This window comes from Otolemur garnettii, unplaced genomic scaffold, assembly GCF_000181295.1.
Source record: "Otolemur garnettii isolate 467f Iridium unplaced genomic scaffold, OtoGar3 scaffold00114, whole genome shotgun sequence".
In the NCBI taxonomy this organism is placed as follows: domain Eukaryota; kingdom Metazoa; phylum Chordata; class Mammalia; order Primates; family Galagidae; genus Otolemur; species Otolemur garnettii.
Genome location: NW_003852509.1, coordinates 6,810,254 through 6,834,417, shown reverse-complemented (window position 1 = coordinate 6,834,417; position 24,164 = coordinate 6,810,254). Strand labels below are relative to the sequence as shown.

At 48.7% G+C, this 24,164-nt stretch overlaps 1 protein-coding gene across 1 annotated transcript in view; it reads left to right on the top strand.

Annotated features, from left to right (window-relative positions):
• The window catches only part of TEP1 (telomerase associated protein 1), a 47,694-nt gene that overhangs the window by 22,307 nt on the left and 1,223 nt on the right, over positions 1-24,164 (top strand). Inside the window, exons 14-52 of the mRNA XM_023517581.1 lie at positions 566-724; positions 900-977; positions 2,518-2,648; positions 2,932-2,991; positions 4,104-4,262; positions 5,304-5,480; positions 5,925-6,045; positions 6,596-6,720; positions 6,981-7,094; positions 7,187-7,304; positions 7,455-7,649; positions 7,776-7,951; positions 8,045-8,201; positions 8,323-8,502; positions 8,902-8,994; positions 9,202-9,334; positions 9,489-9,639; positions 9,867-10,000; positions 10,195-10,283; positions 10,545-10,659; positions 11,506-11,737; positions 11,925-12,048; positions 13,218-13,342; positions 13,461-13,560; positions 14,135-14,290; positions 14,437-14,649; positions 14,854-15,007; positions 15,115-15,327; positions 15,955-16,115; positions 16,352-16,465; positions 17,658-17,765; positions 18,192-18,324; positions 18,813-18,889; positions 18,993-19,125; positions 19,539-19,675; positions 19,835-19,959; positions 20,981-21,124; positions 21,278-21,377; positions 24,132-24,162. Of these exons, the coding sequence (XP_023373349.1) occupies positions 566-724; positions 900-977; positions 2,518-2,648; positions 2,932-2,991; positions 4,104-4,262; positions 5,304-5,480; positions 5,925-6,045; positions 6,596-6,720; positions 6,981-7,094; positions 7,187-7,304; positions 7,455-7,649; positions 7,776-7,951; positions 8,045-8,201; positions 8,323-8,502; positions 8,902-8,994; positions 9,202-9,334; positions 9,489-9,639; positions 9,867-10,000; positions 10,195-10,283; positions 10,545-10,659; positions 11,506-11,737; positions 11,925-12,048; positions 13,218-13,342; positions 13,461-13,560; positions 14,135-14,290; positions 14,437-14,649; positions 14,854-15,007; positions 15,115-15,327; positions 15,955-16,115; positions 16,352-16,465; positions 17,658-17,765; positions 18,192-18,324; positions 18,813-18,889; positions 18,993-19,125; positions 19,539-19,675; positions 19,835-19,959; positions 20,981-21,124; positions 21,278-21,377; positions 24,132-24,162 (5,245 nt within the window). The remainder of the gene's footprint in view (positions 1-565; positions 725-899; positions 978-2,517; positions 2,649-2,931; positions 2,992-4,103; positions 4,263-5,303; positions 5,481-5,924; positions 6,046-6,595; positions 6,721-6,980; positions 7,095-7,186; positions 7,305-7,454; positions 7,650-7,775; positions 7,952-8,044; positions 8,202-8,322; positions 8,503-8,901; positions 8,995-9,201; positions 9,335-9,488; positions 9,640-9,866; positions 10,001-10,194; positions 10,284-10,544; positions 10,660-11,505; positions 11,738-11,924; positions 12,049-13,217; positions 13,343-13,460; positions 13,561-14,134; positions 14,291-14,436; positions 14,650-14,853; positions 15,008-15,114; positions 15,328-15,954; positions 16,116-16,351; positions 16,466-17,657; positions 17,766-18,191; positions 18,325-18,812; positions 18,890-18,992; positions 19,126-19,538; positions 19,676-19,834; positions 19,960-20,980; positions 21,125-21,277; positions 21,378-24,131; positions 24,163-24,164) is intronic.

Sequence of the window (24,164 nt, the reverse complement as noted above, 5' to 3'; positions counted from 1 at the left end):
TGGGTGTCCTGGGTAGTGTACCATGGCATCCTGCCTCACAGCAACCTCAAACTCTTGGGCTCAGGTGATCCCTTTGCCTCATCCTCCCAAGTAGCTGGGACTACAGGCACCTGCCACAATGCCTGACTAGTTTTCTATTTTTATTAGGGATGGTGTCTTGCTTTTTTGCTCAGGCTGGGTTCAAACTCCTGAGCTCAAACAATCCACCCACCTCAGCCTCCCAGAGTGTTAGGATTACAGGCATGAGCCACTGCGCCTGGCCCTGTTTAGGGATTATAATTATAATATCTGACATTTGCCAGTACGCAGAATTCTCTAAATTTTAATTGCTAAAATATGTTGTACTGTCACCTTGCTACATCCCAGTGTTGAACTTGAGCAGGGATCCTGGCCTTTCTCCATCCCCTGCCCAGTCAGCTGCCGAAGCTGACCCTCCTAACTGGGAATATTGTGCCCTTTTCCCTTCTTCCAAACCAATGGAGGTGTTTTGTCTCTAGGGCTGGGTGGGCAAGGGTGAATTCCAAAATAGGGAAGTTTTATTTAATCCTGATGTTTGTCCAATCAGCCCCCCCTGAACTATGTGCTGCTGTTGATTGGAATGATGATTGCAAGGGCAGAGCATGCAGATCTCCTGCTCTGCGGAAGAGGCACCTGGAAGAATATGGTACTTAAGGCAGAAGAAGGTATCCTGAAGACCGCCATCAAGCTCCAGGCTCAAGTTCGGGTCAGACACCTACCCTCACTACTCAAAAATATATGAGGGACAGAAGCCTGGGATCAGCTAAATATTTAGTAAAGACATGGATATATACACTTTTCAAGGTTTCCCATGTACATTTTGATGTCTGTTGCTTATTGATCTCTTGTGCAACTGGGTAATGCAAGTACTTTTCCTTCAGGAGTTGGTTGAAGAGCATGAATGGCCCCTGCACACTTTTGGGAAATACCTGTTGTCTCTGGCTGTCCAAAGAGTTCCTGTGAGTATTGCCCAGTCCTAGAGAAACTCTCTCCTTCCCACATTTTTCTCTGCAACTAATATATCTCATTTCTTGACCCTTGAAGCTGACCTTTCATCTCATATGCCATACAAGATCAGCTCCTTACCAGCTGCCAGTGCCTCTCCCCGCAGCCTCTTAGAGGTGTGCTGGTAAATGTTTAACAACTGACTCTCTGGAAAAATAAGTTTTGGTTAATAGCATTTGTACTTATTTCTGTGATATAAAGAGTCTTACTGTGGCTGATTTCAGGCTATCAACATGGTAGATGTAAATGAGCTCAAGAGTAGATAATAGTAAAATGTAGTAAAATACTTAGGAAGTGGCTTGGTGCCTGTAGCTCAAGCAGCTAGGGTGCCAGCCACATACACCAGAGTTGGCAGGTTTGAATCCAGCCCGGGCCCACCAAACAACATTGACGACCAAAAAATAGCCAGGTGTTGTGGCGAGCACCTGTAGTCTCAGCTACTTGGGAGGCTGAGGTAAGATAATCACTTAAGCCCAAAAGTTAGAGGTTGCTGTGAGCTGTGATGCTATAGCACTCTACCTAGGACAACAGCTTGAGACTCTGTCTCAAAAAAAAAAAAAGAAGTGATGAGTTTATAAGTACTTATTAAGTTATAAGTACTTTGTTTTGCATATAGCTTATTTAATTTTAATAAAAGCCATGTTTAACAACTGCTCACCACATTCCTAAGAACTTAACAGCTCTTATGAGCCTGAGTGAGACAACTACAGTGCAGCACTGCCCCTCCCCCAGCCCTGCCTCTTCCCCAGCCCCAACTTTGATGTGTATCCCCAACCCCCATCAGGGTGTAGTGGCTGCCCTCTTTCTTTTTTTTTTTTTTGAGACAGAGCCTCAAGCTGTCGCCCTAGAGTGCTGTGGCATCACAACTCACAGCAACCTCCAGCTCCTGGGCTCAAGCGATTCTCTTGCCTCCACCTCCCAAGTAGCTGGCAGTACAGGCACTTGCCACAACACCTGGCTATTTTTTGGTTGCAACCGTCATCGCTATTTGGCGGGCTGGGCTGGATTTGAACCCACCAGCTTAGGTGTACATGGCTGGTGCCTTACTCGCTTCAGCCATAGGGGCCGAGCCAGCTGTCCTCATTCTAAGTGCTGTCAGGAGAGACAGTTTCCCAGTCCTCTCTCGCCTAGTCTTTAAGATCTCATCTTTTTTTTTTTTTTTTTTTTAGAGACAGAGTCTACTTTAATGCCCTCGGTAGAGTGCTGTAGCGTCACAGCTCACAGTAAGCTCTGACTCCTGGGCTTAGGTGATTCTCTTGCCTTAGCCTCCCGAGTAGCTGAGGCTACAGGTGCCTGCCACAACACTTCATTATTTTTTGTTGCTGTTTGGCTAGGGCTGGGTTCAAACCCACCACCCTCGGTATATGGGGCTGGTGCCCTACCCACTGAGCCACAGGTGCCTCCCTAAAATCTCATCTCTTGATACCCTGAGCTCTTTAGCACCTTTCATGTCCTTTTGTTCTTAGTCTCTGCACCTCCCCTTCCATCCTACAGGTGGACAGGGTCATCCTTTTTGGTGAAACAATGGATGAGCAAATGATAAATGTGGCCAAAGAACTTTTCTGGCAGCACGTGAATTCCAAGTGCCTCTTTGTTGGCGTCCTCTTAAAGAGAGAAAGATACATGTAAGGATGCTTATGCTCCCTGCCCAGTGCCTGAAGTTGTAATCCATATTTCCTCTCTACCCCTGGCAAAATGTGGGATATTACCACTCGCCAGGTGCTTCCCCAACTCTGTTCTTGTGTCTGTTGCACTTCAGATGCTACAACCTTCTCTGAAGTCTCCAGCCTAGCATACAACCCTATTTAAGGTGCACAAGTGGATTTGTCCATTTTAGGGTTTAGTGGGCAGCGACTCTGTTCCAGGCATTGTTTCTGATGGTTAGTGACTGCTTCTTCCCTTTGCTAGATCGTCAGATTCAAATCCCAATGATGTGACGCTATCAGGCTGTACTGATGGGATATTGAAGTGAGTACAGGATGGACACTGAAGGGGGTGGGGATTTTTAAAAAATATTTCTGGAATATCTGGTCCCTACTTCATTCTTTTTTTTTTTTTTTTTTTAAGCAACATAGTTTATTCTTCTTTTACACCTGTCCAGGCATAGCAGCCGGCACAATGCCAAAGGGACTCAGGCCCTTTCTGTCTTACCACACCATCATCCTCATGTACTTCAGAGCTCAAGATGGCTGCTTCAATTTCAGCCATCTTTCTATCCAGCCAAGTTTGTATTCTATCCGATAACAAAGAGGAAAAGGGACATGGGAGATTGCACTGTTTGTTTTTAAGGGAACAACTCAAGAGTTGCTTACATCATGTGGCTTCTTTTTAGTTTTTGATCCAGAGAAAAATCACATATATTTATGCAAATTACAGAAGTCTTTTTATTTTATCTCTCTCTCCACCCTTAGCCTCTCATTTACTTGTTTTCTCTCACGTCTTTTCCTTTGGCTGTTGCCTTCCTAACTTCTTTTAGGAAGCCCTGTGCACATTCTTCCTTTTCCAGGGAACTTTTTTGGCTGGTAAAGAGCTGATAAATCCCAGACTAGAATGGCTTTAATCTTTACACATCAGTCTAGATCACCTGTCCATTGCCCAAGCCTGTGATCACCATGCACAGCAAGAGAGGCTAGTGCTGGCTTTCTTCTCTTTGTTTCTATGGTTCTGCAGCCTTGTTTATTTTAAGTCTGCTTATGTTCATCTTTTTTTTTGGAGACAGAGTCTTACTTTGTCGCCCTCGCTAGAGTGCTGTGATGTCACAGGTCACAACAACCTGCAGCTCTTGGGCTTAGGCAATTCTTTTGCCTCAGCCTCCTGAGTAGCTGGGACTACAGGTGCCTGCCACAACACCTGGCTATTTTTTGTTGCAGTTTGGCCGGGTCCAGGTTTGAACCCCCTACCCTTGGTATATGGGGCCAGTGCCCTATTCACTGAGCGACAGGCACTGCCCATGTTCATCTTTTTAAGGGGTTTCGGTTAACTGGGTGACCTAACCTGGCCATATCTTTGTCCCCCCTTGCCCTCTTGGATTCTGACCTTTGGTATTCTACTCTTATTTATTTTGTTGCTATTTATGTCAGATTCATTGCAGAGCGTGGGGCCTCCCGTCTTCTGGAACATGTGGGTCAAATGGACAAAATATTCAAGATTCCACCACCACCAGGAAAGATAGGGGTCTTGTCTCTCCGGCCATTGGAAGAGGATACTCCAAGCCCCTTGGCTTCTGTTTCCCAGCAAGGGTCAGTCTATATTTCTATGCTTTTGTGAATTGGAAGAGGCTGCAGTCAAAATCTAGAGGAGCTTTGGGATTGAAACTCTGGCTTTTGAAATCCTGCTTATTCTTTTCTCTGGGGTTTAATCTCTTCTTTCCGAGGCAGAGGTTTCTCTAGCAAAAGAAGTTCTCAGATTGTGAACAAGCTCCTTTCTTTAGTGGGGAAAGGAAGTTAGAATGCAGGGAGGGTAGCAAATATCTCAACCATAGCCAGGGCTTAGGCAGGTGGCTTAGGAGCACAGGTTCTGGCTTTTTCATTCTGGCTTTGCCAAGCACTATGTTGATTCTTGGACTAGTTGCTTAATTTCTTAAAGCTGTAATTTCTTTTTTTTTTTTTTTTTGGCCGGGGCCGGGTTTGAACCCACCACCTCTGGTATATGGGGCTGGCACCCTACTCCTTTGAGCCACAGGCGCCTCCCTTTATTTTTTTTTTGAGACTGTCTCAAGCTGTCACCCTGAGTAGAGTGCCGTGGCATTACACCTCACAGCAACTTCCAACTCTTGGGCTTAAGCAATTCTCTTGCCTCAGCCTCCCAAGTAGCTGGGACTACAGGTGCTTGCCACAATGCCTGGCTTTTTTTTAGTTGTAGTTGACATTGTTGTTTGGCAGGCCCAGGCTGGATTCCAGTCTGCCAGCTGTGGTGTATGTTGCTGGCGCCCTAGCCGCTTGAGCTATAGGCACCGAGCCAAAACTGTAATTTCTTGATCAGTAAAATGGGTCAAGAATGGATAATGCTTACCTCAAGCATTGTCTTGAACAATAGTAAGTTCATAATAATGATTAGCTGAAAAAGGAAGAGTGCACGAGAAATGGTAAGTGGGGTTTAAATTCTAGGGCACTGTGGTTGAGACTATGACCAGGTTATTCTCTGGAGGCCTGTAGAGCACCTGTGGGCTGTCTGTCATACCTGGCTCATTGTCAGTGTTGAAGGGTGATCACAGCAGTGACTATGGATTGGGTGGGAGAGCTGATCCCTAGACTGAGCCCGGCCTTTTGCTTAAACTCCAGATGGCGCAGCGTCCGGCTTTTTATTTCATCCACATTTCGAGATATGCACGGGGAGCGGGACCTGCTGCTGAGGTCCGTGCTGCCAGCACTGCAGGCCCGGGCGGCTCCCCACCGCATCACTGTTCATGGCATTGACCTGCGCTGGGGCGTCACTGAGGAGGAGACCCGGAAGAACAGGTGTGGGGGCCACAGAGAAGAGGGGCTGGGTCAGGGACCAGGTGTGTGAGTGCTGGCAGTGAGGTGGGCAGGGTTGGGATTGCAAGAGTGGATGAGGGTGAGAGCTCTCTTAAAACATGCCCCCAAGGCAGTGCTCAGTGGGTAGGGCGCCGGCCCCATATACTGAGGGTGGCAGGTCCAACCTGGCCCTGGCCGAACTGCAACAACAACAAATAAAATAGCTGAGTGTTGTGGCAGGCACATGTAGTCCTAGCTACTTGGGAGGCTGAAGCAAGAGAATTGCTTAAGCCCAGGGGTTGGAGGTTGCTGTGAGCTGTGTGATGCCACGGCACTCTAATAAGGGCGATAGAGTGAGACTCTGTCTCTACAAAAACAAAACAAAACAAACAAACAAAAAAATATGCTCCCAGTGACTCTTGCATGTCCCTGTAACCATGCCTACAGACAGTTGGAAGTATGCCTCGGGGAGGTGGAGAACTCACAGCTGTTTGTGGGGATCCTGGGCTCCCGCTATGGCTACGTTCCCCCCAGCTACAACCTTCCTGACCATCCACACTTCCACTGGGTAAGGCAGATGAGATCGGAGGAGGGTAGGGGTAGGAAGAAGCCACAGTTTGTAAGGAACCCTAGGACTGTATACTAGCAGGTCCTTGAGACCTAAAGTGAAACACAGGCAGAAGATACTGTGTGGCCAAGTCCTAGGTGAGGAAATTCCTCTGAGAAATCCCTCTGGGGTTAGTAGGTAGGTCTGTTTTGGTATTGCCATAAGATGGATCAGGGTTCTGCTTTCCCTTCTGTTATCTGCAGGTTGTGTGGCTTTGTGGGAAGCAGCTTAATCTAACTTATCCTCAATTTGCCCATATATTAAAGGGAAGCAATGACATCTATACCATAGGATTATTATCAGAATTAAAAATCTGTAAAAGATTGTGTAATACATGACAAGCATTCTATAAATGTTGGCTATTAGTATATTTTATTGTTTGTGTCTGGAGGGCGTGAGGGAGGGAGGAACACAGCTGAGATGAAGGAGCACTGGGGTCCTCCCAGCAGGTCTGGAGGGAGGGGTCAGTGTGACCTAGGACTGAGCCTTCTAGTGTTTGTCCTCACTGCAGGCTCAGCAGTACCCTTCAGGGCGCTCTGTGACAGAGATGGAAGTGATGCAGTTCCTGAGTCGGGACCAATGCCTGCAGCCCTCTGCCCCAGCTCTGATCTACTTCCGGGATTCCAGCTTCCTCAGGTACTTTTTGTGGCCTCCATGGTCAGGTCATCCTCCTCCTCAAAATCCAGGTAGACCCATTCTTTTTTCCCCAACGTTCAGAGTATATGAGGGGAACACTATAAGAAACAGGACTCAGAGAGCATGCCTTTACAGCCCTAAATCAGCCTTGGAGCTGAAGTCATGAGATCACTACTCTGTGTGCCCATGGACAATGTCTGATTAGTGGAAGGAGGCTGAGGTCTGAGTTTAGCCCCACTTTTGGGGTCTTTCGTGGTCAGCTCTGTGCCAGATGCCTGGAAATCTGACTTTATTTCTGAGTCTGAAGAGGCTGCACATCGGATCTCAGAACTGAAGAGCTACCTGAGCAGACAGAAAGAGATTACTTGCCGCAGGTGCGCTGGGGACGTAGAGGGTATTTGTCCAGAGAGAAGTGCTGGGGGAGCCAGGCCTGTTCTGACTCTGCTTATGCTTGCTCTGCCCACAGATACCCCTGTGAGTGGGGTGGTGTAGCAGCTGGCCGACCCTATGTTGGGGGGCTGGAGGAGTTCGGGCAGCTGGTTCTTCAGGATGTGTGGAATATGATCCAGAAGTTTTACCTACAGGTCAGCAGGAGTGCGAAAGGCCAGAGAAGAGGAGGGTGGTCTGGGTAGTCCTGGGGAGGAAGTAACTTGGTGTGGGCTCTAAGAGTTTTAGGCCTGGGAGTTTCTGAGAAACATGGTACTATGAAAAGTCACTGTTCCATGTGCCCTCAGCCTGGGGCCCAGCTGGAGCAGCCAATGTCCATCCCAGATGATGACTTGGTCCAGACCACCTTCCAACAGCTACAGAAGCCAGAGACTTCTGCCCGACCACGCCTTCTTCAGGACACAGTACAGCAGCTGGTGTTGCCCCGCGGGGGACTGAGCCTCGTGACTGGGCAATCAGGACAGGGCAAGACGGCTTTCCTGGTACTGAGTCACAGGGGCCTGGGCAGGAGGGTCGGGGGAAAGAAGGATCATGTGGACTAAGGAGCTGGGGCACATGGACCTCATGCATGTATAACGTGACCTTGTTCTCTGTTTCTTCCTCTACAGGCGTCCCTTGTGTCAGCACTGCAGGTTCCTGATGGGGCCAAGGTGGCCCCCTTAGTCTTCTTCCACTTTTCAGGGGCCCGCCCTGACCAGGGTCTTGCCCTCACACTGCTCAGACGCCTCTGTACCTATCTGCATAGCCAGCTGAAAGAACCAAGTGCCCTCCCCAGCACCTACAGGTGTGTACCTTCTTGTGGCCCAGCCTTTCTGGTGCCCCATGGTATTGCCCTGGTGTTTCTCTCTCACTAACTCTGTCCTCCCTCTATGTGCAGAGGCCTAGTGTGGGAGCTGCAACAGCAGTTGCTTCCCAGGTCTGCTCAGTGCCTGCAACCTGCCCAGGCTCTGGTCCTGATCATCGATGGGGCTGACAGGTTGGTGGACCAGAATGGGCAGCTGATCTCAGACTGGATCCCAAAGAACATTCCCCGGGTGAGTGAGAGAAGGAGGTGGGTGTGGGAGGCAGGCTGAGAAGGAGGGATGTGGTAGAGAGGATAGGGCCTCTCTAATGGTTTTCTTTCTACCTTCCTGCCCCTTTGCCCAAATTTCACAGTGGGTACACCTGGTGCTGAGCGTGTCTAGTGACGCAGGCCTGGGAGAGACACTTGAGCAAAGCCAGGGTGCCCATGTGGTGCCCTTAGGACCTCTGGAGCCATCTGCCCGGGCCCAGCTGGTGAGAGAGGAGCTGGCTCTGTATGGAAAGCGGCTGGAGGAGTCGCCTTTTAACAACCAGGTTGGATCTAGGCCAGGGCTGGTGGGTGAGTGGGCTGAGAAACCTTTCTCAGAAATTATGTGCCAGGGAAATTATTAACAAGATAACTGTGATTCCTGATAACATTACTCAGCCTTTCCCCCTGGTACATGGCCCCTCAGGGCCTCTTGGGGTGAGCAGATGTGTAAAGTGGTGGTTTTCAATGTGGTAGACTGGGCCATGGGTTTCCCTGACAAGGGCTGCCTGGGCAGAATGGTGTGGGGAAGGGAAGATTGTGTCCTGAGATGATACCATGGGCCTGTCCCCTGCTGGGAACTCTTGGGCCAGGGAGAGTTGCCTTGCAGTGGGCCTGGTACTGGGGCAGGGGCTGGCTATGGGCAGGCTCCCTGGTGCCCACACTGGTTCTTTGGGTTTCATCAGATGCGGCTGCTGCTGGTGAAGCGGGGCTCAGGCCTGCCACTCTACCTGCGCCTGGTCACTGATCACCTGAGGCTCTTCACTCTGTATGAACAGGTCCTAATTCCATTGCCCATTCATTCACCTTCTTTGTCTCCTTTTCATCCCCGTTCTCACCATCTTCCTCTGCCCAACCTCACTTCTCTCCCACTGCTGCTCTTTACTTTTTCATCCCATCCCACTGTGCCCTCTGCTGCCCCTTTCTACCCCACAACCAAAGCTGTTTTTCTTGCTTCTGACTGAAGCCCTGCCCTACCATGCTAGGTGTCTGAAAGACTCCGGACCCTGCCTGCCACTGTGCCCCTGCTGCTGCAGCACATCCTGAGCACCCTGGAGCAAGAGCATGGGCCCGACATCCTTCCCCAGTCTTTGGCCACCCTTGAGGCCACACATAGTGGTCAGTGGTTAGAGCGGGTTGGGAGACTGAGGGCCTGGGGATCAGATGACCTGGTTCCATTGGAGTCTCAGCAAACTGTGCAGAGAGGGACCAGGTGTGTGGAGAGGGGTGCATGGTGTGGTTAGGTGAGGCTTCAGAGAATTCGGGTTTTCAGGTCTGACTGTGGACCAGCTGCATGCAGTGCTGAGTGCATGGCGGTTACTACCCAAGGGGACCAAGGTCTGGGAAGAAGCAGTGGCTGCTGGTAACAGTGGAGAGCCCTACCCCATGGGCCCGTTTGCTTACCTCGTTCAGAGTCTGCGCAGGTACAGATGCCCCTAACTGTGCTCCCAACAACCTCCTGTGCCTTCCTATCTTTGATCCAGGGCCCCACGTGTGGCCCCAACACCTGTCTCCACAGCCTGCGTGGTCTGGTGCTCTAGTTACCACTATTGGAGGTGTGAATGGGAGCTCCACTTCTGTGTCAGGATGCTTGCTGACAGACACACTCCTTCTTTTCCCTCTTTCTTTTTCCTCCCTCATGTGAGAACAGTTTGCTAGGGGAAGGCCCTCTGGAGCGACCTGGTGCCCGACTCTGTCTCCCTGATGGGCCCCTGAGAACAGCAGCTAAATGTCGTTATGGGAAGAGGCCAGGGCTGGAGGACACAGCACACATTCTCATTGCAGGTGACTGCAGCCCATGTCAACCCAGGCACTGAGTGAAGGGCCTGGACCTAGAAGTCAGACCCCCAACTGGGGCTCCCCATCTGTTGGCCGCCTCATCTGCCACCCCAGTGTGTGATGTCTCTTCCCATGGCTTTTGTGATAGGCTCTTGGGGGATGCTGTTGGTCTGAGCCCTTCCCAATGTCTGTTCTTACAGCTCAGCTCTGGAAGACATGTGACCCTGATGCCTCAGGCACCTTCCGAAATTGTCCTCGTGAGGCTCTGGGAGACCTGCCTTACCACCTGGTTTGTCCCTGGACCCCACAAACACCTTTTCCCAAGCAATTGCTTTGGCTATTCTGAGACCCTTCTCCCCTTTACCACTTTCCCTGCCACCACTGCCATTACCCTGCTCCCAAACTCCCTCTTCTTTCTGTTTTCCAGCCCTCCTTGAAGGCCTTTGTCCCCTGAGTCAAAGTCCTGGCTACATAGGCAGAATCTTAAACTAGAGTATTCCTCCTCATCAGCCTCTTCTCATTCCTAATGAACCCGATCTAACCTTTTCAGCTTCAGAGTGGGAACTTTGGCCTTCTTTCGAAGTTCCTTACCAATCTCCACGTGTTGACGGCACACCTGGAGTTGGGTCTGGTCTCTCAGCTCTTGGAGGCTCATGCCCTTTATGGTGAGATGAGTGACTGGGTGGTTTCCAGAGTGTTCTCTTGGGGGAGGTATAATGGGAAAAAGCAGTCAATTTCCCATTTCGAATTGAATATGTCAAGAGGGTGAACAAGTGATTCTCAGGAGAATTTTTGCCTAGATCTCTTCAATCAGAGATTCTCAAACTTTACTTAGCATAAAATTATCTGGGCAGTACCCGCACTGAATCCCCAACAATAAAAACTAAAAAACAGAACAAAACAAAAAAAACCCAAAAACCTACATCAAGGAACATCATAGACAAATTGTTCACATATCAGTGCTTTAAAAATCTTTAAAAAAAAAATTATCAGCTTGGCGCCTGTGGCTCGAGTAGCTAAGGCACCAGCCACATATACCTAAGGTAGTGGGTTCGAATCCAGCCCAGGTCCGCCAATCAACAATGATGGCTGCAACCAAAAAAAAAAACATAGCCAGGCGTTGTGGTGGGCGCCTGTGGTCCCAGATACTTGGGAGGCGAAGGCAGGAGACTCGCTTGAGCCCAGGAGTTGGAGGTTGCTGTGAGCCATGATGCCACAGCACCCTACCCAGGGTGGATAGCTTGAGGCTCTGTCTCAAAACAAACAAACAAACAAACAAACAACAGAACAAAATTATCTGGGCAGTTTTTTCAAATGGAATCCCCGAATTCTCTTCCCTAGGTCTAGAGTGGGGCCCAAAGCTTTGTACATTTAACAGGCATTCCTGATATGTGGCCACAGGGCCACATTTTAAGACTTAACTATTTTAGATGCACCATAATGATTTTATTTGTTGCTGGGGTTAATGGGGTCCAGGCTGGCTCCCTGGTGACACTTTATCTCTCTTATAGCTTCTTCAGTCCCCAAAGAGGAACAAGAGGCAGATGTTGCTGTATTTTGTGCCTTTCTGAGGCAGCAGGCTTCAATCCTCAACCAGTACCCCCTACTCCTGCTTCAGCAGGCAGCCAACCAGCCTCCTGACTCACCACTTTGCCGCCAGGCCCCCCTGCTCTCCCAGCGCTGGCACATCCAGCACATGCTACGATGGCTTAATAAACCCCAGGCTATAGGGGATCAGCAAAAGTAAGACCCTTGACCCAGACCCTAGAAAGCCCACCAGAGAGCAAGCTGTAGTCCTTTCTGAAACTAGAGAATAAGGACAAACCAGAATCACCAAGGCAAGGGAGATTTAGGCACAGAAATGCAGAAATAGACTCCTGTGTGCTTTCTTCCCCTAATTTCCTCCCTTTTCTTCCGATGCTTTCTCTAGTTCCAGCCTGTCTCTAACGGTTTCCTCATTCCCCACCGCTGTGGCCTTTGCTCCCAATGGGCAAAGAGCAGCTGTGGGCACTGCCAATGGGACAGTTTACCTGTTGGATCTAAGAACTTGGCAGGTATGACAATCAAGATAGGGTAGAAATGACCTTGAGAAAATCCTTAATAGACTTCCCTGAAGCCTTATACAGTCCAAACCCACCTATTACTGCCCTGAGTGATTCAGCAATTTTATTTCCCTCATATCAGATCAAAGGACCTGGTCAAAAACATCAATCACACAGCAAATGTTTGCTGCACACCTTCCATTTAAGACACTGTGGTAAACACTGTGAGGAATATAGGGTTTAGGACAATTGTCATTGCCCACCAGCTGGTTAATTTTGTTGGCAGATAAGACATGCAAGGTAAAATCTGCATAGCCACACCATGCATTTAGGTGCAGAGCGATAAGGAAGACTGGAATACCTTTTATCTGTCCTAGCTCCTTTCTCTGAGCCATTCACACTTGCACAGGTGCGGTGTGGTAACCGCAGTCGCAGGCATCCTATTACACACGTGCGAACGGCTAGGGGAAAGGAGTTCACGCATCACTAGCCCTGGCCCCACCAACAAGGTCGGCTCCCCCTGTGGGGTTCCAGAAGAAGATGACTTAACTGTATTTGAATAAATGTAGATTGTTGTATTATACTTAATTAAAAATAAGACATCTCCTGAAAATAAGCCCTAGTGTGTCTACTTGAGAAAAAATAAATATAAGACAGTGTCTTATTTTCGGGGAAACACCGTAGTAGGAGCTGTAAGATTTGTGTACTTATGGGAGGACCTAGGATGGAGAAGGGCAGACGTCCTGGGTTGAAGAGCATGACCAAAGGCCTGGTGGGGAGTGTTCCCTGTAAATTGCTGGGGAAGTATTGCAGCAGAGGGTGCTGATGGAGGGTAACAATAGATGAGGCTGGAGAGGTGAGGTCTAGAGCCATAGCCTCTCCCTCACCTTCCCACCCATATAATCCCCTACTCATATGTGTGCACACATATAATCTCATTTTCTCAGACCCACAGAAGTCTTTGGTTACTTGGGGAATAAGTATGGGTTTGGAGTGAGGTAGAAGATTTGGCCCTACTTGGGTCAGGAGGCCCTACTCAAACCTGTGCTGAGGCTGAGGATGCAGAGAGCTGAAGGCTCAAGCCCTTCTTGCCTTGGCCTCCTTTTTGGCTGGAGCCAGGGATAGCAGAACATGGAGGGAACGGAGAGGCCTGAGTTGTGCTTCCACATTTATTTTTACAGGAGGAGAAGTCTGTGGTGAGTGGCTGTGATGGAATCTCCACTTGTTCCTTCCTCTCAGACAACGCACTCTTTCTTACTGCCTTTGATGGGCTCCTAGAGCTCTGGTACCTGCAGCATGGTTGCCGGTAAGGTGTCCCTGCTCCACAGCTTGGAGTGAGGGCCTTCCCCATTTCGTAGAAGCCCTGAGGGAAAAGGAATGAGGAGGAAGCCCCCCCAGGGTCTAATGTTGTCTTCCTGGGTTAGGGTACTCCAGACCAAGGCTCACCAGTACCAAATCACTGGCTGCTGCCTGAGCCCAGACTGCCGGCTGCTGGCTACTGTGTGCCTGGGAGGATGCCTAAAGGTAAGACTATCAAATGGATTTGTTGTGGCTGGGCACAGTGGATCACATCTATAATCCTAGCACTCTGGGAGGCCAAGGCAAGTGGATTACTTGAGGTCAGGAGTTTGAGACCAGCCCGAGAAAGAGTGAGACCTCATCTCTACTAAAAATAGAAAAACTAGCCAGGTGTTGTGGCAGGTACCTGTAGTTCCAGCTACTTGAGGGCCAAAGCAAGAAGATGAGTTTGAGGTTGCTGTGAGGTATAACTCCATGGCATTCTACCCAGGGCAACAAGGTAAGACTCTGTTGCAAAAAAAAGGACTTGTTTTGTAAAATTTGGATTCAGTCAAAAGGCTGAACCATGCTGCACTCAAAGATCCAGAAGGACACAGGTTACCCAGCCTGGAGGTGACTGCATTGGAAAAAGTGACCCTAAACTGTGAGTCAGCCCTTTGAGGTTGTTCTCTCAGCATGGCAGAGGGTACTAACTGCTGACCATGAGGGCAGCTGAGGGCAGGGCATAGGACCAAGAGGACCCTGGAGGAGTTCAGCCTTCTTGTGTTCAGCACCCCAATTCCTTCTTTCTCTCCTCCAGCTGTGGGACACAGTCCGTGGGCAACTGGCCTTCCAGTACACCAGTCCCAAGTCCCTGAACTGTGTTGCCTTCCATCCAGAAGGACAGGTAGTAGCTACAGGCAGCTGGGCTGGCAGCTTCAGCTTTTTCCAAGTGGATGGGCTCAAAATCACCAAGGTAAGAAGGGTCTGTGTTCCTCTGGGGGAAGAAACACAGGAGGACTGGAGTGGAGAGTGGGGAATGACAGATATCAGCATTCTGGCTAACTTTGGGCTTATGCTGAGAGTGGGCCCTGACATCTCTAATTCAATCTTCCTATGTAGGAGCTTGGGGCCACAGGACCCTCTGTCCGAACCTTGGCCTTCAGTGTGGCTGGGCGGGTTGTGGCCGTAGGCCGGCTGGACGGGACGGTGGAGCTGTGGGCCTGGGAAGAGGGGGCACGACTGGCAGCCTTCCCTGCCCACCAGGGCTTTGTTGCTGCTGCACTTTTCCTGAGTAAGGGGCGCCAGTTACTGACAGCTGGAGAGGATGGCAAGGTCAGTTTCCCGAGGGCTGGTGGTGGGATAGAAGAGGGGATAGCAAAGGCAGGGAGTATCCAGGCGAGGGTGGGGGCCTCTGTTGAGAAGACCAGGCAGGAGCTCCGATGGTGGAACTCACGAGAAGAGTAGCTGTAGTTCTGGGGTTGGGGGAGGGCCAGGGGATGGAGATGAGAGATCTTTAAGCCCTTTTCTTGCCCCCAGGTTCAGGTATGGTCAGGGTCTCTGGGTCGGCCCCGTGGATACCTGGGCTCCCTTTCTCTCTCTCCTGCCCTCTCCGTGGCTCTCAGCCCAGATGGTGATCAGGTGGCTGTTGGGTACCGAGCAGATGGCATTAGGATCTACAAAATTTCTTCAGGTACCCAAGGGGAATGGATGGGTTTTTGAGCCTTTGGATGGAAGCTACCCCCTACCTCCCAGCCTCTTTCCTAGTATCTTACTGCCTCGTTCTCTCTCATTCTCTAGGTTCCCAGGAGGCTCAGTGCCAAGCACTGAATGTGGCAGTGTCCGCACTAGCCTGGCTAAGCCCCAGGGTGTTGGTGAGTGGCGCAGAAGATGGGTCCTTGCAGGGCTGGACACTCAAGGAACGCTCCCTTCAGTCCCTCTGGCTCCTGTCCAGATACCAGAAGTCCGTGCTGGGACTGGCCACCTCCCAGGAGCTCTTGGCTTCTGCCTCAGGTACTGTGGGACAGTGGGCAGGGTTACTGAATTATTGTTCCCCTTCAACACACTAATACCTTTCTTCTGTTTATGTGTACATGTGTTACACACATGCACACATACGTGTGGGATTTTGTTTTATAGCATAATCAGTCTAAAGGGTTGCTTCTCATTCCCTAACCCTCATCCTAAACTCCCAGTAACCTTTGAGTTTCTGCCTGGTGGGGGATTTGCTGGGTAAGAGACAGGTTTCCCTTGGAAGGAGAGAGGTGAAAGTGCAGAATGGCCTTGGCTCTCCCTAGGTAGGAGGCTTCGTCCTTGCAGAAAGTGAGGTAGAGGTGACACTGGGCACTTGAGAAGATGGGGGGTGGGTCATCTGGAGAGGCCACCATGGGAAGTGCACTAGACGGATAGAGATGGCTGTGGAGACAGAGCTGGGAGTGCTAGGTGCTCCTGTCCTGTGTACTGGCGTGATGACTGACCGTCATCCAAGGTCTCTCCATGGCCTGTAACTCTTCGCACCCCTCCCTTGGTGCTGTGCCTTCAGATGTCACCTTCAGCCCCCATGATTGCCTTTGTCCTTGGCCTCCTAGGCCTGTTGGTTTCCTCTGTGAGGAAGCCTTCCTCTCTCTCTTTCCAATGCAGAGGACTTCACGGTGCGGCTGTGGCCGAGGCAGTTGCTGATGCAGTCGCACAAGGCAGAAGACTTTCCCTATGGAACTGAACTCCGGGGACATGACGGCCCTGTGAGCTGCTGTAGCTTCAGCCCTGATGGAAGCAGACTGGCCACTGGGGGCAGGGATCAGGTGAGCTGCAGAGGGAGTAGCCCCTGAGCCCCATAGCCCCTCTGGTTTCTAGACTTCTTACTGGCCAATTCCCCATTGTTTCCTCCTGCATTTTGCTTTGCCGTATCTCTTGTGGATCTGTCTGTTGGTGTTTCCTTGCACTCCCTCTTTCCTGGAAACTTCTTGTCTGAAATGGCCCTGGTGTTCCCATCTTCCTTCTATGGTCCTGAGTGCTCCCTCTCCTTTGGCTCATCCAGAATCTCCTCTGCTGGGATGTGAGGACACCCAAAACCCCTGTTATGATTTGTTCCTTCCCTTCCTGTCACCGTGACTGGGTCACTGGCTGTGCGTGGACCAAAGACAACCTACTGGTGAGTGAAGGGGTAGGGGTGGCACAGCCTCACAGGGTTCCTTGGCCTTTACAATGCTCCCCACCTCATCCTTTTTCTGGTACCCATTAATAATAGTAATTGCTGACATTTGTTGAGCACTATGTGCCAGGCATTGAACTATGCTCTTTGCATAAATTGCCTCACTTAATCTTTACAGCACCCTGTAAAGTAGATATTATTTTCATCTCTGTTTAACAGACAAGGAAATTGAGCTCAGACAGAATAAAGAACGTTTCTAAGGTCATGTCAGTGATAAAGCTGGGCTTAGTGAACTTTGTTATAAGAAAGTCCATGCTCTTAACAAGAACACAGTACTGTCCCTCTAGGGCTTGAGATGCCCTGGCCTTGCAGGTAAAAGGTATTGCTGTGATTTCTTTGGCCTTAAGGCACAAAATGAGTCTCAAATTATGCGCTCGGGATGGGGGAAGCTTAGTTTCCCAAGGCAGAGTCTCTAAATTCTCAAAAGAGAGGAGAAAAGAATGAATAGCAGTTGAATAGATTTGTCATAATCTATCCTACCCCTGCCTCCTAGGCAGCCAGATCTTTCCTTGGCAATACAGATTTTTTACCTTTATGTGGATTTCTCAGTTGACATTATGTTAATAACACGGATAACAGCTACTGTTACTATTATATACTCACTGTGTGCCAGGAAGCATGTTATACTTAGCTCCACAATAGCAGTATCAGATTATATTCTTTTTTTTTGAGACAGAATCTCACTCTGTTCCCTTGGTAGAGTATCATGGCATCTTGCTCACAGCCACCTCAAACTCAGCTCAAGAGATCCTCTTGCTTCAGCCTTCTTGTAGCTGGGGCTACAGGTGCCCAGCTATTTTTTAGAGACAGGGTCTTGCTGTTACTCAGACTAGTCTTGAACTCCTGAGCTTAAGCAATCCACCTGCCTCGGCCTCCCGGAGTGCTGGGATTATAGGCGTGAGCTACTACACCTGTCCTCAGTTTATCTTCATTAAATAGTTGATAGACCTAAGGTTCAGAGAGAGATACTTGCTCCAAATCACAAAGTAATGAGTGGTAGCCCTAGGATTTGAACCCAGGAGAGCCCATGCTCTTAATCACAAGGCTTACTGCCTTCTACTCTGTGTTGTGAACATACAGAAATGCTGGAGGGATACTGATAATCTCACTCCTCTGACTTCTGGCTCTGCAGATCTCTTGCTCCAGTGATGGCTCTGTGGGGCTCTGGGACCCACAGTCGGGACAGCGGCTTGGTCAATTCCTGGGTCATCAGAGTGCTGTGAGCGCCGTGGTGGCTGTGGTGAGAAGGCAATGGAGAGGTTGCTGGGGCTCTCTGGAAGGGCTAGGGGTTCCTTTGGGAGACTGGGTACACTGCAAGGACTAGGGTAGGGGGAGAAGTGGAAGTCATCTGGGACAACTTTTTTGGGGTATCTAACCCCAAAGGCAAAAGGAGTATAAAGAATGACATCCTTAGGATGGGACTGTGGTATGGAGGCTAAGGAGAGAGAGGGGGGAACATGAAAACACAGCATCTTAGTATCATGACTCTGAGGCAGGCCTGCAGTCCTGAGCCACCCAAGCCCACTGTTTCTGAGGTCACTTCTGTTCTTGACACCTTCCAAGCCCCTGACACCCAGCCCTCACCTCTATGGGGGGAATCTTATTTCTTGTACTTGCTGTGTCTTGCTTGATATGACCCTGCTCTCATTCTGTACTCTGGGGGCAGGAGGAGCACGTGGTGTCTGTGGGCCGGGATGGGACCTTAAAAGTGTGGGACCATCAGGGCGTGGAGCTGACCAGCATCCCTGCTCACTCAGGACCCATCAGCCACTGTGCAGCTTCCCTGGAGCCCCGTGCAGGTAGTGAATGTCAGGCACATTCTCTTCCCCGCTGCCTCTTCCCTTTTCTTTTTTTGGCTGGGGCTGGGTTTGAACCTGCCACCTCCAGCATATAGGGCTGGTGCGCTACTCCTTTGAGCCACAGGTGCTGCCCCTCCCCTTTTCTTTTATTCTTTTCTATATTTTTTTAGCCAGAGTCTCAGTTTATCACCTTTAATAGAGTTCTGTGGCTTCATAGTTCACAGCAACCTCAAATTCTTGGGTCTAAGAGATCCTCTTGCCTCAGCCTCCCAAGTAACTGGGACTACAGGCGCCCACCACAATGTCTGGCTATTTTTAGAGACCAGGGTCTCACTCTTTTGCTCAGGCTGGTGTTGAACTCCTGAGCTCAAGCAATCTGCCCGCCTCAGCCTCCCAGAGTGCTAAGATTACAGGCATGAGGCACTGCACCCTGCCTTGTCTCTTCCCTTTCCCCTCCTTCTTCCCACTCAGTCTCTGTGTCTTATCAGCTGGACAGGCTGGGTCAGAGCTCCTGGTGGTGACTGCTGGACTGGATGGGACCACACGGCTGTGGCATCCACTCCTGGTGAGTTCTCTGCAAGGACTGGGCTAGGGGGAGAAGTGGAAGTCATGTGGGACAACCTTCTTCTGTGTCCACCCCTGTGCCCATCTTTATCCCTTCCTCCTAGGTATACCAAACACATACCCTATTGGGACACAGTGGCCCAGTCAGTGCAGCTGCTGTATCAGAAGCTTCAGGCCTCCTGCTGACCACCTCAGAGGATGGTTCTGTACGGCTCTGGCAGGTTCCTAAGGAAGCAGGTGAATGAGGCATGGGGAGAGGGAAGGCATGAAAGAGGGTTGTGCTACTGGGACAAAGAATGTCAGGGATACCCGATTTCTCTTTTTTTTTGAGACAGAGTTTCACTATGTCACCCTCGGTAGAGTGCTATGGCATCATAGCAACCTCAAACTCTTGGGCTTAAGTGATTCACTTGCTCAGCCTTCCCAGTAGCTGGGACTATGGGCGCCCACCACGATGCCTGGCTATTTTTGTTGTTCTTGTTGCAGTTGTCATTGTTGTTTAGCTGGCCTGGGTTGGGTTCTCGAACCTGCCCGCCTCGGTGCATGTGGCTGGCGCCATAACCACTGTGCTACAGGCTCCTAGCCTGATTTCTCTTCTTACGTCCCAGCAGCAACTCAGCTCCCAGTGAATCACTTCCTTTCTTCTTCAGATGACACACATATACCAAGGAGTTCTGCAGCCATCACTGCTCTGGCCTGGGCACCAGATGGTTCCATGGCAGTATCTGGAAATCAAACTGGGGAACTAACCTTGTGGCAAGAAGCTAAGGCTGTGGCCACAGCACAGGTGAGCCAGGACAACCTCAGTAATTTGGGTGAATTCTTCCCCAGCTATGTATTTAATGGTACATGCCGGGGGTTAGGAATTGGATATGTACCTGAAAGGGGAGAGACGGTCAATCCTGGCTTTTCAGAAATACTAAATAGAACTTGTTGCATGTACCAGGCTCCAGGCCGCATCAGTACTCTCATCTGGTACTCGGCACGCACCTTCTTTGTTCTCAGTGCTGATGAAAAAATCAGCGAGTGGCAAGTGGAACTGCAGAAGGGTCCAGCACCCAGAAATTTCAGGTGAAGCAAGGCATCTGGGTTAATGTGATAGGAGTGGTAGTCTCCTATCCCTGGGATTTTACTCAGATCACTTCACTTCTGCTTCTGAACTAGATCAATAGGTTGCTAGGTATTGAGTGAAAATATTTTCTGCTTCTGGCTATGTCAATTTAAATGAATTGTCAAATGCCTACTTGATGCCAGGCTCTGGACCAGGAAGTGTGAAGCAGATACATGTATCTATGAAAGTTATTCTTTAATTAAGAAAGCTCACAGAGGAATGTATGTGCATTTAATTAAACCATCAATAATATTCAGAATGATGAGCGCTGTAATGAAGGCATGCATACACAAACACATATATATTCCTTCAAAATTGGAGACATTGTAGGAAAGGGTTGATATTTGTGGCATAGCTTAAAGAGTGAGTAGGACTTTCCTGGATCAGTAAGGGAAGGGAACAGTATTTCCGGAAAATGAAGGAGCATAAGCAGAAGGCGTGGAGTTATGAGAGTGTGTGGTATATTCTCAGTATAGGCCAGACCTTGGATTCCTGGTAGGAGGGGGGATTGTATGAAAAGATAAATTGGGCCCAGGCTGTAGAGGACAGACAGTGCTAAAAATTTCGATGGAGTAATGATCGGACTTTTAGAAAGAGAGCTCTGTTGGCAATATGGAGGATGAATAGTAGTCAAAAGTAGGGAGACCATTTTTATAGCTGTTGCTCACCTGGACAGTGGAGATGAGGAGAGATGTAGACGTACACATGTGTTGCATGTTGAATCCATGGGGTTTATGGATCAGCTGGAGGTAGAGAGGGAAGGAAAAGATAAGAACCTGAGAGATTTCTAGTTTGATCAAATAACTGGATGGTGATGATGAGTGCTAATACAAGGAAAACAGAGAGGAACAGGATTTGCAGGGAAGGTGATTCATTTTGCTTTATACTTTGCTCTTGAGGAATTGGTGGGGGACTGAGGAACCTGAGAGAGGTTGATTAAAGTAATATCTTTCTCTGTCCATTTACTTTTTTGAGCTACAGTCTTCACCTGAATCGAATTCTGCAGGAGGACTTAGGGATACTTACTGGTCTGGGCCTGGCCCCTGATGGTCACTCCCTCATCTTGGCCAAAGCGGATTTGGAATTATTGCACATGAAGCCAGGGGATGCTCCATCCGTAATCTGGTGAGATCCAAATTGCTATTTCTTCCTGAGCTGGAAAAAGTGGAAATGGGGGTTAGTGGTTACCTTGAGGTTGAATCTAACTTAAAAGAAAATACCTGTTCCTCTCTTTACGTCCGGGGCTCAGCCTTTTCTTTTCTTGTAATTATAAACCAGGAGGAGCTATAGAGAACATCTTATGATGCTTTCTACGCACAAAGAGTACGGTGTATTTGTCATGCAGCAGCTCATAGCCCCTGAAGTTCTTTCTTTCTTGGTAAGTCTTGTCTGGGTGTGTGTTAAACAAAACAAACATTTGTCTAGGACCAGTGTTTTTAAACCTCAGGGCCCATGATGGAGGACAGGGGCAAGAAAAAGGCAGTCAGGTCCAAACTCTTATCCACCTTCAGCTGGAGAAGCTCTACTTTGGGACATTATATATATTGAGTTCTCAGGTGAGATTTAATTGTTATAAAAAACGGATTTTATTGTTTTAAAAAGCCGTAGGAGGTGGTGCCTATAGCTCAGTGGGTAGGGCACTGGCCACATACACTGAACCTGGCAGGTTCAAACCCAGCCTGGGCCAGCTAAAACAATGACAGTTGCAACAACAACAGCAAAAATAGCTGGGCATTGTTGTGGGTGCCTGTCGTCCTAGCTACATGGGAGGCTAAAGCAAGAGAATCGCATAATCTCAAGAGTTTGAGGTTGCTGTGAGCTATGACGCCATGGCACTCTACCCAGGGTGACAGCTTGAGACTCTGTCTCAAAAATATAAAAATAAAAATATAGGCAGCACCCATAGCTCAATGGGTAGGGTGCCGGCCACATACACCGAGGCTGGTGGGTTCGAACCTGGTCCAGGCCTACTAAATAACAGTGACAACTGCAACAAAAAAATAGCTGGGCATTGTGGCAGGTGCCTGTAGTCCCAGCTACTTGGGAAGCTGAGGCGAGGAGTTAGAGGTTGCTGTGAGATGTGATACCACAGTACTCTACTAAGGGTGACATAGTGAGACTCTATCTAAAAAAAAAGAAGAGAAAGCTAAAGGAAACTATAAATCTAGACATTTTCTTGATTGTATTTTTTCCATTCTTTCTTGTCTTGCACACTGTGTTAGCATCTTGAAGGCAAGGACTATGTCTTGTCTGTCATCATATTTAGCAATTACCTGATAGTTAACATACAGTGGGAAGTGCCAAAGTTAGGTGTTCACTTCAAATATAGTTTTCTGGGAGCCCCTATCTCTGGAAAGGTTATTAAATCTTGACCTGCTACCTACTAATATTTATTTATGATGATTTCATTCCTAAATATGTACCCAGGAGAAATGTGTACATATGTTCTCCGATAGACAGGTACAAGAATGTTCACAGCAGCTTTATTCAGCATATCTAAAATAACCTAAATACTGGCGGGGATTGGTGGCTTACACTTGTAATCCCCCAGCACTTTGAGAGGCCTAGGCAAGTGGATTGCTTGAGCTCAGGAGTGAAAGACCAACCTGAGCAAAAGGAAGACCCCATCTCTACGAAGAATAGAAAAACTGGCCAGGCATTGTGGCTGGTGCCTGTAGGTAGTCCCAGCTTCTTGGGAGGCTAAGGCAAGAGTATCTCTTGAGCCCAAGAGTTTGTGGTTGCTGTGAGCTACGATGACACCATGGCACTCTACCAAGGTGATGGAGAGAGACTGTCTCAAAAAAACCCCCAAAAACCAAAAAACCCCCAAATGTCTATCAATAGGAAAGGGACAAATAAATTATATTTATAAATGGAATGCTATGTGGCAAAAAAGAAAAAGAATGCAATACTGAATTCTGATGACTGTAGGCATATCTTATAGATAACATGCTCACCAAAAGAAGCCAGACACAAAGGATATGATTTCACTTACATGACGTTCAAGAACAAATGAAACTAACTTATAAATGACAGAAGTCAGAATGTGGTTAGCTCTGGGAATGGAGGTCTGGTATTGACTGGGAAGGGGCAGGAAGGCAGCTTTCTCAGGTGATAGAAATAGTCTGCTTCTTGATCTGGGGATGATTGTGTAGGTGTGCATGTGTAAAATTCATCAAGGTTTAGTTTACATTTAGGATTTGTGTACATTACTGTATCTAAGTTTTTTTTTTAAATGTTAACATTAATTTTACCCATTTATTTTTTTCTTTTTCTTCTTCTTCTTTTTTTTTTTTTTTTTGTAGAGACAGTGTTTCACTTTATTGCCCTTGGTAGAGTGCTGTGGCGTCACACAGCTCACAGCAACCTCCAATTCCTAGGGTTAGGCGATTCTCTTGCCTCAGCCTCCCAAGTAGCTAGGACTACAGGCACCCGCCACAACACCTGGCTCTTTTCTGTTGCAGTTTGGTCGGGGCTGGGTTTGAACCCACCACCCTCCGTATATGGGGCCGGCGCCCTGCCCACTGAGCCACAGGTACCACCCTAGTTTTTGTTTTGTTTCTAACTCAGAAATTATGAAACAAGGTTTGTTGAGAAAGAGAAAGACAGGCTATAGAGTAAGAGCACTATATAGGCTTACAGAGAAAGTTATGTTTGCCATAGACAGGGTACAGGCCTCCGCAGTCGCTATAAGGAAAAAGGGATTGTTATGGTCTTTTTTCTTTTTTTTAAAGTCCTGCCAAGGTCAGGTGTGGTGGCTCATGCCTATTATTCTAGCACTCTGGGAGGCCAAGGTGGGTTAACTGCTTGATCTCAGGAGTTCATGACCAGCCTGAGCAAAGTGAAACCCTGTCTCTACTAAAAATAGAAAAATTAACCAGGATTGTGGTGGACACCTATAGTCTCAGCTACTCAGGAGGCTGAGGTAGGAGTATTGCTTGAACCCAGGAGTTTCAGGTTGCTGTGAGGTAGGCTGAGGCCATAGCACTCTAGCCTGACTGATAGAGCAAGACTCTAACTCAGAAAGAAAAAAACTAAATCTTGCCTAGCCCATAGTAGAAAACTGTTCCTTGGTCTGTCAGAGTTTTGAGTAATATGGGTAGGTTAAACAAAATTACCTATCTTTTTACAGAGGCAAAAGGAATCAGGAGAGTTTGAAGAGAGC